The 14992-nt window shown below is 41.6% G+C and overlaps 1 protein-coding gene across 3 annotated transcripts in view; it reads right to left on the bottom strand.

Annotated features, from left to right (window-relative positions):
- LOC111155241 (early B-cell factor 2) overlaps positions 1-14992 on the bottom strand; it is a 188648-nt gene that overhangs the window by 43774 nt on the left and 129882 nt on the right. For all 3 annotated transcript variants that reach the window (XM_022515354.1, XM_022515362.1, XM_022515356.1), the window contains one exon: positions 10182-10263. In XM_022515354.1, the coding sequence (XP_022371062.1) occupies positions 10182-10263 (82 nt within the window). The remainder of the gene's footprint in view (positions 1-10181; positions 10264-14992) is intronic.

Genomic DNA, 14992 nt, shown 5'->3' with positions numbered 1-14992 from the left:
GGCAGTTTTAGCCACATGAAGAAAAAGTCAGTAGCTCCCCTTGAAAAATATAAGACAGCTTTGAGACCGAAATCTACAACTGTGTTAGCAATCTGCTGAAAGTACTCAAGAAAACGGATTGGCCTTCTCAAATTATTTTTTTTTCTTCTCATTATCTAAAAGTACTCCCATGTCCCTCACTCTAATAATTTAAACAAAGCAGGAGCTGAGTTGTAAAGTGCTCTTTCCTGCCCATACAAGGCCACGGTGGGAGTTACTCTTTAGGTGGGCACATCCGTTAATCTGTACAATCAGGTTTCCAATGGAGGAACGGCTCCTTTGGTATTGGAATGATAGCAGGCGACATGGGAACCCTTACCAACCTGACTTACTTACATAAAAATGCCCAAATGCACTTTTATGTCTCACTCTAAAATGCAAAAAAAATGCATTTTTACGTCTCACTCTAAAATGTCTTCGGCTTTGTTGGAACATCACACTTTGAATTTTTTTTTTTTTTAAACATCTCTCTTTCTCCAAGCTATAACTGTATGATTCGGTTGAATTACTCAAGTCAGAGGAAGGACCAGCTTGGAGTCTACCCCCAGCCAGCCTTTCTCAGCTCATGCCCAGGTATTCCTACAAAGGCCTTAACGTCTCACATAGAAGGGTAAAGGAAAAAGAGAAGTCGGAATGAAAAATGTGTGGAATGACTACATGAACTGCTCTTTGAAACAGATGAGAATCCTAGTGTCTGTACCCACGGGAGAATAATTACACTGGGTTAGAAACCTTCCCGTACGGATCAGAGTCCTTGCTTTGAAAACACACCCATTTCAACCATTTGGCGGACACATTTCCCCTCTGTTTCAATGAGGGTCATGTACCTTCTAGCTGAGCGTGGATCTTTGGTAGTTTAATCTCAGTAAAGCCCGGATGTGTAGCATTTAGAGCACACTCGAGGTGCAAGGCTTTCTGATACCTACCCACAAACACGCATCCACCAAGCTAAATAAAATGGTCTTGAAAATTCCTGTTATTTTGCCAAGTATGGAAAAAAAATTCTTTATGACATTTTACATCTGGAAATGGAATTAAATTCATGATGTGCTTTTCCCTTATAACTGTTCAGTTGCTATATATGTTATTTCAGCTTTCCCAAAGCGTAACTATTATGTGGGATTTTATTTTCCACCTGTGGTAGGAGGAAAGAGACATAGAGACCATTAAAGGGACAGAGAAAAGTAAGACAGACTTCTGGTTGTGCTGGCCAACCAAGTCTGGAGTCTACACCATGAGGAAAAAATACTCTGTTGGTGTTTTTATATACTGACTAATTTTCGCATTCGACAAGGGGACTCTGATGAAACAATTTTGTCTAAGCCTCCATTAATCCAACCCAGGCTAACAACAAACAATTGGCTACTGCAAATTGTTTCTCCCCACCACTTTATTCTTGGCACACATCGTATTTTCAAACCAGATTTAAAGCCTAGATTCTTCTTTGTTACTGGACTCCAGGGTCTCCAAAATTACCTTTAAACACCTACCCCACAAGTATGGATTTTGTCATCTTTTTTTTTTTTTTAAAGGAATTCCCAGAATTCTTAGCAATCACTGTTGTTTCATATTCCCTAAGGCTAAATTTTCTGTTCGTTTAAGGATCAAGTGCCAAACGAGAGAACACAAAGTTGATTGCTGTCGAGACAGATGTAGGGCGTTGGGGGGCTGCTCACACCAAGGGAGGGGGGACTGCGGCATTAATGATATAGCTCCTGAGAAGACACTTTCTTTAGTAAGAAGACAGCCCTATGTTTCGATCAGTCAGAGGTGGTTTTTGACACTCCCGGTGATGTTCCCAGTGACACGGTACTGCTGCGTGCAATGGAGACTCACAGAAAACATTGTCACGACTTCAAGGAGCTTACCAAGGAGTTGATGATTCATAACAAACACTACACATAATCAGAAGAGATGACTAAATAGCAATGCATAACTGAGGACTAAACTGTGTGGCCACCGTATACTCCAGGAGCCCAGAGGTGAGAAAAATGAACCTATAATGAAGGCGGTGACCACCATTTCCATCAAGGAAATGAGATTTGAGAGAGGCCTTGAAGAGTTGAAAAAGTTTTGTTACACAACTCGAGGTCACTGAAATCATTCTTCTGGCACTTAAAAAATAAAATCTAATTGGCATAAGCGCAGTAGTATACTGAAGACCATTTCCACTGGCACAATTTGCAAATTTGGCTTAGGATAGCCATCTTTTAAGAGTTTGTTTTTTAAAAACCAGTTAGAATGTGTACAAAAATCAAGTGGCAATTTTTTTCAACCAGCCTCTCATGTCATCAGGAAGCCTGCTTTACTACCAAATTCCCCCCATCTCAAAGGTCATACATAGACACTGGCTACATCTACCCTATCTCATTTTATTCCATTGAACCCATTGCTTTCCCCATCTAAAACATATGCCAAGTGGGATGGTTATGGTCAAGGGCAGTATTTTACTAGCAAACATTTTGAGAGCCACAGGGGAGCCTTAACATATTTGATGCAGTTCTTGACTCGCTGGGCCATTCTCTTCCACCAAACCCTGCCCACCAGGGACCTCACGAATCACCTCTCGTTCATCAAAAACCAGGAGCATGTAGTCCCCATAAGCAGCTACAAACCAATGTACTCCTATTGCAAAACTAAGAAAGCTTTGCTTTCCAGGAAGTTCTGCATCTGATTGTTCTGGAATGTGTTTGGTGTTAGGTTTTAGCACCCAAATTTGAGTCTCCTAAAATGCTTCAGCCTTTAAGCTTTGTTTCCACCTGCCTGAAATCTGACAAGCCCTTTCCCAAGAGTTACACGCAGACAGCTACCTTCTATTGCTTCTCTTCCTTTTCTTCCATGAATAACTCAAAACACATTCCCTATGTGGGTTGGTTAAAATTTTTATCACCCTGATTCTTGTCCCCATTTGAGATGCAAAAAGGCATGGGGTAGGGGTGGCAGAAGGGTATCCTATGAGAAGACAAAAGCTTGAAGTAACCCACAGAAAGCCTTTCCCAAGCTTAAAGCACTGGACCAAGGAAAATATCCTCAGACCCTCAGAGGGTTGTTTTTTTTTTTTTTTTTTTTTTTCTGACTCCAAGTAGATAATTATTATTTCTCAGACTATCTGGTTTGTTTTACCACCAGATAATGGACTCACCTGTTGATTAGAGAGGGCATAAGTCAAGTGATTTTCATTATGAGCTTTAAAACTGCTGCTCAGTAGCACAGCAACCTTCAAATGGTGCATGAGATCACAGAGCAGCTGGAGTAGCTCTTGAATTGAAAGATCTGAACTGAAGAGACCTGCAGGCAGCTGGAGCTGTATTAAATTTTTACCATTTGGAGTTAATTTAAACTCTCGTTTCCCTCTTCAATGGGTGTGAGAGAAACACTCAACATTTTTTATTTAAGGAAAATAGATGGTGGTGCCATTAAAAAGTTTTATATAAGAACTGGGGGTTTAAGAAATCATAAGGGTTTGTTGGATGGCTCTTGGCCCCGTTCCAAGACATGAGTAGCCGTGCCCTTTGCTCCTGCATCGTTCAGTCAAACAGACTGGTGGCTAACGCCCTGCTGTGTGGACTGGGTGTCTCTGTCATCTACACTAAATTCCCCATTGTTCCCGTGCAGTGGCTGCATCCAGGCCCAAGGCCTCTCACAGTATCCAGCTACCCCACTGATGCCAGTTGGTGCTCACATGGCCTCACTTCCTTTCTTCATCCTGATAGAGATCTTTGCATCTTCCATTCCCCTCTCCCTGCCACCATGCACTGCTCTCTCTTCCTCAGACATCTGACAGACCTGTTATCTGTGTCCCCTCATGGCAAAACTCTTTCCCTCACCCCCTACAAGGACCCTCAAAATCCCCTTTTGGCAGGCCCATCCTGGAGGCATGTGCAGAGCCCCCATAAACAAGAATGAGCTCAGCCCTGATGTCCTTCCCTAGTCTGGCTCCCAAGATAACTTTTCTCTCATTGCAAATGTATGCATGTGCTCCCCATCTATCTTGACCTTTTATGTCTTGAGGCAACAGATGGCAAGACCTGCCAGGATATATTTCTCAGTCTTCTCCCTAGAATAAGTATATAAAAAGTGATGATTTTGGGTGGACCTAAATAAAAATGGAATAATTTAGGGGTGAATCTGAGACACACAAGAGTCACTCAGAAAAGTTCAGCAAATGATGGTAAGAATCTTATCCTAACTACACGAAAGCTGTAAGTTTGTAAATAAGGGAGTTTATTTAAAATTATCCTAAGGTTAGAGATATAGCCAGGTGCCTGCTCCTAATTCCAGAATGACTAACGGGCAAGTTGGTGCTTACTGGTGTGATGTAAAATACCCCAAGCCTCTACAGTGATCATGCCTGCTTAAAACAAAGTCTTATTGGGGTGCCTGGGTGGCTCAGTGGGTTAAAGCCTCTGCCTTCGGCTTAGGTCATGATCTCAGGGTCCTGGGATCGGGCCCTGCATCGGGCTCTCTGCTCATCAGGGAGCCTGCTTCCTCCTCTCTCTCTGCCTGCCTCTCTGCGTACTTGTGATCTCTGTCTGTCAAATAAATAAATAAAATCTTTAAAAAAAATAAAACAAAGTCTTGTTGAGGCAAAGGAAAATAACTGGCACCCAGATCTTGAATGTTCTCAATACCAACTAAGTTAGTGATCTGCTGACATTAGTGTCGTGTTATAGCTGATACCACGGAAAACTTAGAAAACCATTGGGAAGAGCATCCACACTTACTATTATTATAATGGCAGGCATCCCTTAGATTCTACCTCAGTTGCCCATGACCACACCACTAAGTCTCAGTACTCAGCACCAACCAACTGGCATCATGTCAGGCCCTGTGCTTCCAGGCAGGTCACTTGAAGACCACAGAGAAGCGTAGCTAAGCTGTGTGATTCACTCGTTTGTCATATTCTCCTTATCTCCCCAGTGGGAGGTAAATCCCTCAAGGGTGGCGAATTATATCTGTTTTGCTTGTTGATGTATCTCTAGCACCTAGGATAGTTCCTGGCACACAGAGGGTCCTCAGTAATATCAAGTGGGTGGCTGGACAAATGAATGAGTGCATCAGTGTTTTCACCATGACTGGGAGTAGACCCAGTCAGCCTATCTCTCAGAATGAGTTGGCAACAACTGCCCAAATGTTACCAACTTCTGTGTTTTAAAACCTGAATGTGGGAAGTGACAATATGTTTGACTTCTCCTTGTCTTGGCTTGATTTTCTTCCAGATTTTCCAACCGCCTGCCCTCTACCCACAATGCAGAGAGATAAAGAATGGGGTTCATTATGTCTTAACAGGACTGTCAGCTTCAACCAGACATAAATTTCTTTCTTTTCCTTCACTGAGCTGTTAATCTGGGTGTTTCACCCAACTGTTCCATTTCAATAAGGGCAGGAATGATTTTCTGCATGTATGGCTCATGGAGTTAGATATTTTGGGGACCACAAAAATCTTTCTTTTTTCCCTTTCTTTCTTCCTTTTTTCCCTTCTCTCTCTCTTAAAAAAATTTATTTAAAAACAATTTATTGAGCTCTTTACAGTGGCAGGTATTATGCTAGGCACTGGGGAGAAATACAAAAATTAAAAAAAAAATGTTACCCTCAAGCAGCACAGTCTCTTAGATGAACAATAATTGTAAGACAATGTAACTGATGGTGTGGTAGCAGTGTGTAGAGAATGGAACAATGGCCCAGAGGAAGGAGTCAATGAATCTGTCAGGGAGAGTCAGAAAAATGCCTCAAAAAGTAGGTGCCATTCATGTATAGTCTTGAAGCATGACTAAAAGTCACAAATTAGAGGGGGCAAAAGGATCACAAGCAGAGGGGCAAATGTGTGGAAAGGTTCAAGTAATAGTCCACATAGTAGAAATCAGTGAGGTGTGCCTAGCGAGCGGTGGGTATATGGAAACAACAGGGGATGTGCCAGGTACGAAGATACTAATCAGCCGTGCCTTTCCAAATCTGAGCTTTAGGACTGGACAAGGAAGAAGGAGAAGCAGAGACCTATTGCAGGTGTGTTCAGGAGAAGAGATAGACTTAGCATATACTTAGGGGGAGGAAGTGACACTTCACCAATAAATGAGAAAGGCATGGATCCAGAGAGCAAGTATTGAATTCTGCCATGAACATGTGCTCATTAGTAACCTGAGGGAAGATGCCCAGGAAGAAGGTAGAGTGGGATTTCTGCAGCTCCAGAGAAGGCTGAGGTCTAAGGATATGGATCCAGGAGTCACCTGGAACAGATGGCACTTATAAGAAGGTGGGAAGATTATCAAGTGAACTCCCAAGGGGACAGGTCCCCTTTGGAAGAGTTAAATTACATGGAGGATACCCATTTGGTAGATGAATTTCATTTCCTTAGGTCAGGAGACCATGGAACCCTAAGAGATGTGGGAACACCTGACATTTTAAGCAAAGCTTGGCTTAAATGCAGCTTTTTATGGCAACAGAATCTATAGCTTTTACCAAATTTTCAAAAGGATCTGAGCTGAAAAAGGATTAAAACCTATTGTGTTTCGATAAATAGGTGTATGTATTTATTTATGTCTGAGATGCTTGGGACTTAGACTGAATTAAAGAGAGGTTTGTTTCAGGCTTGAAAAAAAATTAATGTAATGATTTTGTTCTCATTTGGTCATTATGGGAAAAAGAATACAAGTTCTACAACTGTTTTGGGACAGAGGAAAGAAGAGAGGTGGGAGAGAAGAGGGAGTTTGGTTGGATTCATGATTTGGTAAGAAAAATTTCCTATTTATATTCTGTTCTTAACAAATCTCTACAAAAGAATGTTTCAGATTAAATATATTGGATCAGCCGGTGCCGTAGCTTAGCTGGTCAAAGCTCCTGGCTAGGAAATATATTTGATCGATCATATAACAAAATGGAGGAACGAAGTAACTGTCTATATGGTTTTAAAGTATTATCTTTGTCATTCTGAATAAGATATGTATTTCAGAAATTCCTAAGTTACCATTCCTTCAGATCCTCTCACCATGACTACCTACAATCTCCGGTTTGGTTTCGTATTTTGAACTTGATCCAAGTCTCTCACTTGACCATTACAGCACATAGTCAAGACTTTCTCCATAGTAGCCTTCTCCACATAAAGAGTGTTCATTGAAGGTTATACTCTTAATAGAATCTGAGCACAGTATAAAAATTATCAATTATTTTGTACACCAAAGGGCACTATCAAGAAGGTGAGAAGACAGTCATGGAATACGAAAAAATACTTGCAAATCACTTATTTGATAAGGAAGGGCCTGGTATCCCAAATATATATTAAAAAAAAGTCTTACTACTCAACAATAAAAAGATACATAACTCAATTTAACAATGAATAAAGGATTTGAACAAACATTTCTCCAAAGAAGATATACAAATAAAGGGCCAATAAGCACATGAAAAAAATGCTCATATCTTTAGGGAAAGACAAATCAAAGCCACAATGAGATACCACTTCACACGCATAGGATGGCTAGAAATTAAAACAAAAACAAAAGACAAAAAAAAAAAATCCTAGAAAATAACAAGTGTTGGCAAAGATATGGGGAAATTGGAACCTTTGTACATTACTGGTGGGAATATAAAATGATGCAGCCACTGTGGAAAACAGTTTGGCAGTTCCTCAAAAAGCTAAAGATAGAGTTAACATATGACTCAGAATTCTACTCTTAGATATATACTCAAGAGAATTGAAAACATATGTTCACACACCAAAAAGCTTGTACGCAAATGTTCATAGCAGCATTATTTATAAAAGCCTAAAAGTAAAAACAACCCAAGCGTCCGTCAACTGATGTAGAAATAAACAAAATGTGCTTTTACAATGGAATATTATTCAGCCATAAAAAGGAATGAACTACTCATACCTGCTACAAGGATGAACCTGAAAACATGATGCTAAGAGAAAGAAACCAGACACGAAAATTGTATGTATTGTTGTATGATTTGTGTATTGTTGACATGTATTATTGAATGATTCCAATTATATGAAATGTTCCAAATAGAAAAATCCATAGACACAGAAAGTGGATTCATGGTTGTCAGTGGGTGGGGAGAAAGGGGAATTGGGAAGGATGGGGTTTCATCTGGAGATGTTGAAAATGTTCTGGAATTGTATGGTGGTGATGGCTGCACAACACTGTGAATATACTAAAGGCCACTGAATTGCACAATTTAAAATGGTTAAAATGATGAATATGTTATACGAATTTTATGTCAATAAAAAAAAAAACAAAAATTGCCAATTAATTTTAGCTCTATCCCCAAAATAAGACAATTAGAATCTACAAACTTAAAAAAAAAATTCTTTGTAGAAGTCAAATATTTTCACATTGAATGAGAATCTCCCATTATTTTGAGATCAGTAGTATTTGTTCCAACGCTGTTAAAAGCTCAGGCACACTGAAACATGAAACCATTACTTAGCAAATAATGGAAAAAGTATAGAAAATACGAACATGTATGTGCTTAGTTTGTACATTTCCAAAATTTGAGAAAAATAAAATACCAAGACATTCTGTTAAAAGCCTCTTGAAATTGATGGGAGCATTCTCAAATATAAAAGTCTTTGGAAGTGATGGTAGAGAATAGGGGGATAGGAATCCAAACTGCCAACCCCTCTTCTTACTTCTGTTTCTTCAGGAAGTGAAAGCCAAGCTTTGGCCATCACGGTGCTCTGGAATCCTTTTGAATCTTGTACATTTTTTGGACTGATATTATTTACGTTTGTATTTGGAACACAAAACACCATCAACCTCCTCCCCGCACAATGCTCCCGTGTGGTCCCCAAGAAAGCTCATTTTATTTCTGCTTGTCTTTACACTGTGCAAAAGGGGGATATTTGTACGATGGAGAGGAGGGGTTTGACTTTTTTAAGAGAGGCTGGTAATCATGTTAAATAACTAACCAAAAATGTCCCAGTGTCAGCAAGGCTGTTTGATGACCATGACATGGGGAAGAGAAAAAAAAAAAATGACATGACTTTTTTTTTTTTTTTACTAAATAGTTTTCTCACCTTGTATGTGCCCATCTCCCCCGTTAACTCCTGAAGGACTCTGGTCCTAAGCCCCAGAAGCTCCCTGGGTGGCGGACAGGAGCAGCCCCATGACTGGCCCAATCCCGTGCCAAATGAGTGTATGTGACCCCTGGCTCAGAAATTATGAAGAATTTCAAAAAGCCAACAACAAGGCATCCACTTAGCAGCTGCTGACTCGTGGTCTGGTGGAAGGGGTTTGACCAGATAGACCCTCCTGGTTCCTGGTTCCACTGTACCCTTCCTGTGATTCGAGGTGAGTTACCCAACCCTCAGAACCTCACTGTTCTCACCGAAAATACGAGTCTAATATCCCCATCCCTCCCATGGCTGCCAGACTTTTTTTTCTTTAAAGTCTCAAGCTTGGATGCTATTGTTTAATGTGTTTTCCATGTTTCTGCAGGGAAGGGTGCTCTCTATATTTCGACGGGGTGTACGAATGGCAGGAAAGCCTTTTGGCAGATTAAATAAGGGTCCTTCAAAGATTAAGGAAGGGGGCCAAGGGGGACTGCACTTCCTCTCATCTCCAACCTGACACACTTTGCCTCTCTCTGTGTTTTTATTAGCGCGTATCCTCAGTACATCAGTGGCAAGGGTGATGAAACCGGTGGCAGATTTAACTGCCAGGCAGCTGGGTCACTGTCCCGTGGGTCTTGTTGTCATGCTGCGATCTTAAAGTGACCACGGCTGTTTGGGCTGCTGCTTTCCCGAAGACTCTGAGAGAGACCACTGAATAGTTAATCGGTGGGAGAGGAAGGGAAGAGGCTGTTGCTTGCAGAGAGCACAGAGAAGCCGCTTTGAAAAATCCCAAAGTGGCTGAATATCAAGAACACGGGTCCTGCTGTGGGCAGCTGTGTGCGCGAAGGGCAGCCTGAGGGCTGAAAATCAAATCTCCAGCCCGGGTTGGTGCCCTTCCCCTGGGGCCTGGGCAACAGAGGCGAAAGGCCTAAACACTACAAAATGCAGAAACCCTCAACGCAATCAGAGTTATCTGTATTGTTAGCAGCCTCCGTGAATATTTTCTAAGGGGAAAAAAAAGAAAGAAAGAAAGGAAAGTGCTAAAGAGAGGAAACAGGACAACTTCTTTAATAGGGAGGAACGGCAGGCCCCTTACCTGAAACCTTCTCATGTCCCTCGGGTTTCCTGCTGTTTTCAAACAATTCTGATTGCACTTGAGGAAAAATTTTAGAAAGAATCTGTGAAGAGAAAGCGATGTGTTACATGGTGGAGTAAACATTTTTTTAGGGGAAAATAGATCTGCATTATATTAGATTTGATTTAAAAGGGATTGTATTTCATGTCTGGGGAGTTTCAGCCGGCCCTGCCTGGGAAGGAACACCGCTGACCTTCTGCAATTTGCAAATTTGGATGTTTGCGATCACACGCCGGCTCCAGCACCGCTGAGGCCTGCGAAGCGGTTCACAAGCTGGGCTCTGGTTTATATACCTGCCCCCCGAGCTGCAAGGGCACTCCGTCTCCCACAAATAAGGCTTCCAAAGCAGCAGTGACTCCTGCCGTGCAAAAATGTCTTGCTCCGGGGGAAAAAAAAATGGCATAACTTCCCCCAGAATCCCAGGGTTTCTCACGCATGTGGCTTTCCGCCGACCACATGCACCTCCGCGCTCACATACCTCACACGTATACCCTCACACACAAAGCGCTCCTGGTCTTTTTAACCAATGTATACAAAATCAGAAAACAGTAATGTTGCCATCCAAAGGCGGGTCAGTCTGTGCAGGTACACACTGGGGTTTTTAGGACTCATAACAAGTGTGAATGTCCTCTCAGACCTTCTGCAGATTACCGGGAAAAATACAAAGTCACCGAATCACCGTCTAAGGTTATCATTCATCGTGAGGCATATTGGTAAGCCAACTGTTTCTAAAATAAACTATTTGTGCAATTTCTAAATTGGGCATTTTTAATCAGACAACTATGTCGAACCAGAAAAATGGGAGAGGTGACCTTTTCAGCCATTTACCTATTTAATGTTTGGGATTTTTGTTTCAAAACACAATAAGTTTTTCATTTATCTCACTTGCAGAGTCCTTTTCCTTAAGAAAGAAAAAAAAAAAAAGAAAAGAAAAGAAAAGAAAAAAATCCAGCTTTTGCAGTGTTAAAGTCCCAGGTGAGCTAGGCCTATTTCCCTTTCTGTTACTATGACAACGAAATTTTACCGCAGTCCCAAAGTCCCTCCAGAACTCTCACATCCATGCCTTGAATTAGAACTTTAAAGGAAAAGATATACATTTTTTCCCCAGGATTTACCAACAAAAATAAGTAGAAATCAACAATGCTTCCAAAAATTCTATTTTAAAGCAACGGCTGGTGAGATACTCTCTGGGTGACCTTCTGTTTATTTTTTATTTTTTAAAGAATCACACAAAAGAATTGGACAGTGCTCCAGTTAATTGTATCTAGCACTTAAAGAAAAAAAAAATCTGATGGAAAGATAAACAGTAAATGATGAAGGAGGAGAGAATGGGAACTGTGTTCTTCAATATGGTTTCTGTATTTGAGGATGTTTTACTCTAGATTTGCTAAAAATATTTGGCCAACTGCTCCTGACCCCTAGCTACAAATAAAGGTGGGGTGGGAATTTGGAAATAACAGCTAAAATTTTGTTCATGATGTTATAACATCTGCTTTTCACTTCTCTCTTTTCATCTTGGCTGGGCCGGGAGATTAGGCACGACTTCCTGTGCCATGAAGGTATCCGGGTCTTCACCAGAGCTACCTCTGGAGTGACAGGGCAGAGGAATGCTCCACGCTTCTTTATTATTTGTTTGTTTGTTTCCTTTTGCTCTGCACTGCTTTATGCAGCATTCAAAATCACAACCTGCTTTCGCTTCCTAAAGTGCTGTGAAACGTCTTCCAGTAGCACTCAGAGGTTGATCACAATGCAAATATTTTATTTTTCTAAAGGGAAACGTCCTTGTACTTGTGCATTTACAGAAGAGGTGGCTAGAGTCACTCACAACCCATGGAGATGCTCTTACAATATGCTTAAAACTTGCTTTATTCTCACTCGGGTCTCCTTCCGAACAGTAGCCCCCACTCCCACACCACATCTATCCTCCAACACCCCCAAGCGTGATTTACACCTCTTCCCCTCCTAAAGCTTTTTCTTCGAGTGCTTTTTCTTACAGAGTCCTTGATTTGGGGAAAGTTTTGCTTCGATTGAGCTCCTTATAATGCACTGCCCGTGTTTGATACATTCCCTTACCTACCTGACCCTTTCTCTAAAACATATCTGGCGAAAACATTAATGTTCGTGAAGACATTATTAGATGCATGGTGTGGAAGGTGGAAACGTGCAGAAGGAATACATGTTTACATGAAATCAAATTGATTTAGGGAAAGAAGGGGCCTGCTGAAAGGCTCGATTCAGTTTCAATTAGGACCCTTATCAGTTCTTCGGGTGGAAAATTTTGACTCTTTTGCTGGCCTGGAGTCTAAGTCTGTAACCCGCCCAGCCCCTGCACACTAAGGATATAATCTTCTGTTCATAAAGGGGAAGAGAGCAGCAGAGGAAGGAGGGATATGTGGGGAGAGAGAGAGGGAGAGAAAATTCTCTTACACTGTATACAGCTTCCTAAAAGAAGACATAGCTGCTTCTAAATGGCTAGTCCAGAAATTATGACCTGGATATTTTATATGTGAGCCTAAAAATTAATTTAAAGGAGTCCTGGGGGTTTACTGCTCTCTCCAATTTTCTCTCTTCTTTTTACTGCTAGCTTCCACCTCCCTCCCTTCCACCCCCACCCCCTACCCACCATGCTCAGGGGCTCGATACAGAACCCTTTACTAACTATACCATCCATTAACCACAGGGTGACTTGCAGGGAACAAATCCCCTGGGCCTGGATCCCTCCGAAGCCGGAGCTGCCTGGGAAATGTCAGTGCTCTACGCTCAGAAACGGAAAACCCAAATGAACTGCAAGATTCAGACCAAATGTGCAGATTCTCATCAGGCTGGAAGTTGTTATTTCCACTTTCTCCAAACAATGTTGACTACATAAATATCATAACCACTTAGTAGTACACTTTGCAAAGCTTCTGATCTCATTCCTTAGGAGTGGACACACCAACAACGACAGGTTTATCCTTGGTCTCTAGATACACAGGAGTAGAGAGGTGGGATCAAAATGTGAACTCAAGCAGCACATTGCAACCTGGTTCCTAGGTCAGCTGGGGTGATGCAATGAACCAAAGGGCATTTCTTCACTCCAAAGATATGTATGACATGCCGCACGGTAGTCTAGTCTTGACCTGAGCCAAGTGTGTAACCAAATTAGCTCACTTCTCTGGGCCTCAGTTTGTTCAACTGGGTCTAACTGGCTTATCACTAGGGTTCTTCTAACATTAATATTCTGTGATGGCAAAGAAAAGTGTGTAGAGTTGAGAGCCTCCAGAAATGGCTACACTGAGGGAAGAAACCACTAAGACAAAAAGACCATGATTTGCTGCAGTCCAAGGGGGTGTGTGTGCAGGGTTTTATGAAAGGTAGGTCAAATCCACTGATCTGAAGTGGTGGGGAAAAAAGTAAGCAGGGACAGCTGATCGGTGGGCAGTGGGGCATCTCGAGTGATGCCTTGGTCAGAGCAGGCAGTCCCCTGGGGCTTGACAGGCAAACTGTTGAGTGACCATCATCTTAGGCTCCCTTCTACATGCTTCTGAGTCAGGAGAAGGTGGCTCAGGAACATCACCGATCAGAGCCATCTGTGTCCCTGCTCACCATCCTGTGTTGGTCCAGCAGCTGAAGGGTACAGGGATCACAGAGGAGATCCTTCGAAAGTCTGTCAATCATCTACTCTGTGCCATACCCTGAGGCTAGGTGGAAGTACCTCATATACAATGCGCCATTTTTTTCTTACAATAACTTTACGACTGATGAATCATTTCACAGCTAGGAAAAACGAAGTCACCAAAAATTTAAGAAATTTGCCCAAGATCACATAGCTTGTCAGTAGCAGAAACATGGATTTGAACCTGGGTCTTTCTCACAGCAAGCTCCATCTGGCGGTCTGTTTCCTGAACCAATTAGATTGTGGTGACAGTTGCACAACTCTGTGAATACATTAAAAGCCACTGAACTGTGCACTTTAAATAAGTGAACTTTATAGTGTGTAAATTATATCTCAATATAGCTGGTTTTAGAAATTTAGAAAATGGTCTGAAAGAAAGAAGAAAGGAAAAAGGAAGGAAGAAAAGAAGGAAGGAAGGAAAATAACGAAAAGAAGAGGGATGGAGGGTGAGAAGGAGGGAGGAAGGGAGAGAGGGAGGAAAGAAAAATAACAACGTGAAGGATTCTGGTTTCTTGAAGAATAAGAAGACTATAGCATCCCTAGAAGAAAACACTAAGTCAAATATAGTTGCATGGAAGTAAATGCCTACTAATGAAAATCCTTGCTGAATTAATTGATTTAACCATTTGAGCAATTATGAAGTGTATAGTATGTTCCACAAAGGTTCAGACACCATGGCAAATAAGATGGACCAAATCTTTGCTGTCATGGAGCACACTACCAAGCTATTCAAAATATGCTTCTTCAGATTCTGAGAGGAATCTGGAGACTCCTGAATATGGGTCTAAGATTTCAGGGGACTGCCCAGCCACACAGAAGTGTCTCTCTCTTGCAATCTCTGGAATATTGGAACACATAGCACTGTTCGAGAGTAGAATGAAAGTTCCTAGATGGGTCTAGATGTGTCCTGGGACTTCCCAAACAGAAACTGAGATTCAAACTAGTTGCACAAATAAGGTGAAAAGTCAAGGTCCAGAGGTGGGGGAAGAGAAGGAGGTACTGTGTCTAAATCAAAGGAAAGGCAGATACTTAGTATTCATGCCGGATTCCAGAATTATAACCAATGATCTGATGGATACAAAACCTAGCCTGATTTTGCCCAGATTTGTGGTAGAGG

This window comes from Enhydra lutris, unplaced genomic scaffold (assembly GCF_002288905.1).
Source record: "Enhydra lutris kenyoni isolate GAN:26980312 unplaced genomic scaffold, ASM228890v2 scaffoldscaffold3, whole genome shotgun sequence".
NCBI lineage: Eukaryota > Metazoa > Chordata > Mammalia > Carnivora > Mustelidae > Enhydra > Enhydra lutris.
This window is presented reverse-complemented; position numbering and strand designations above follow the sequence as displayed.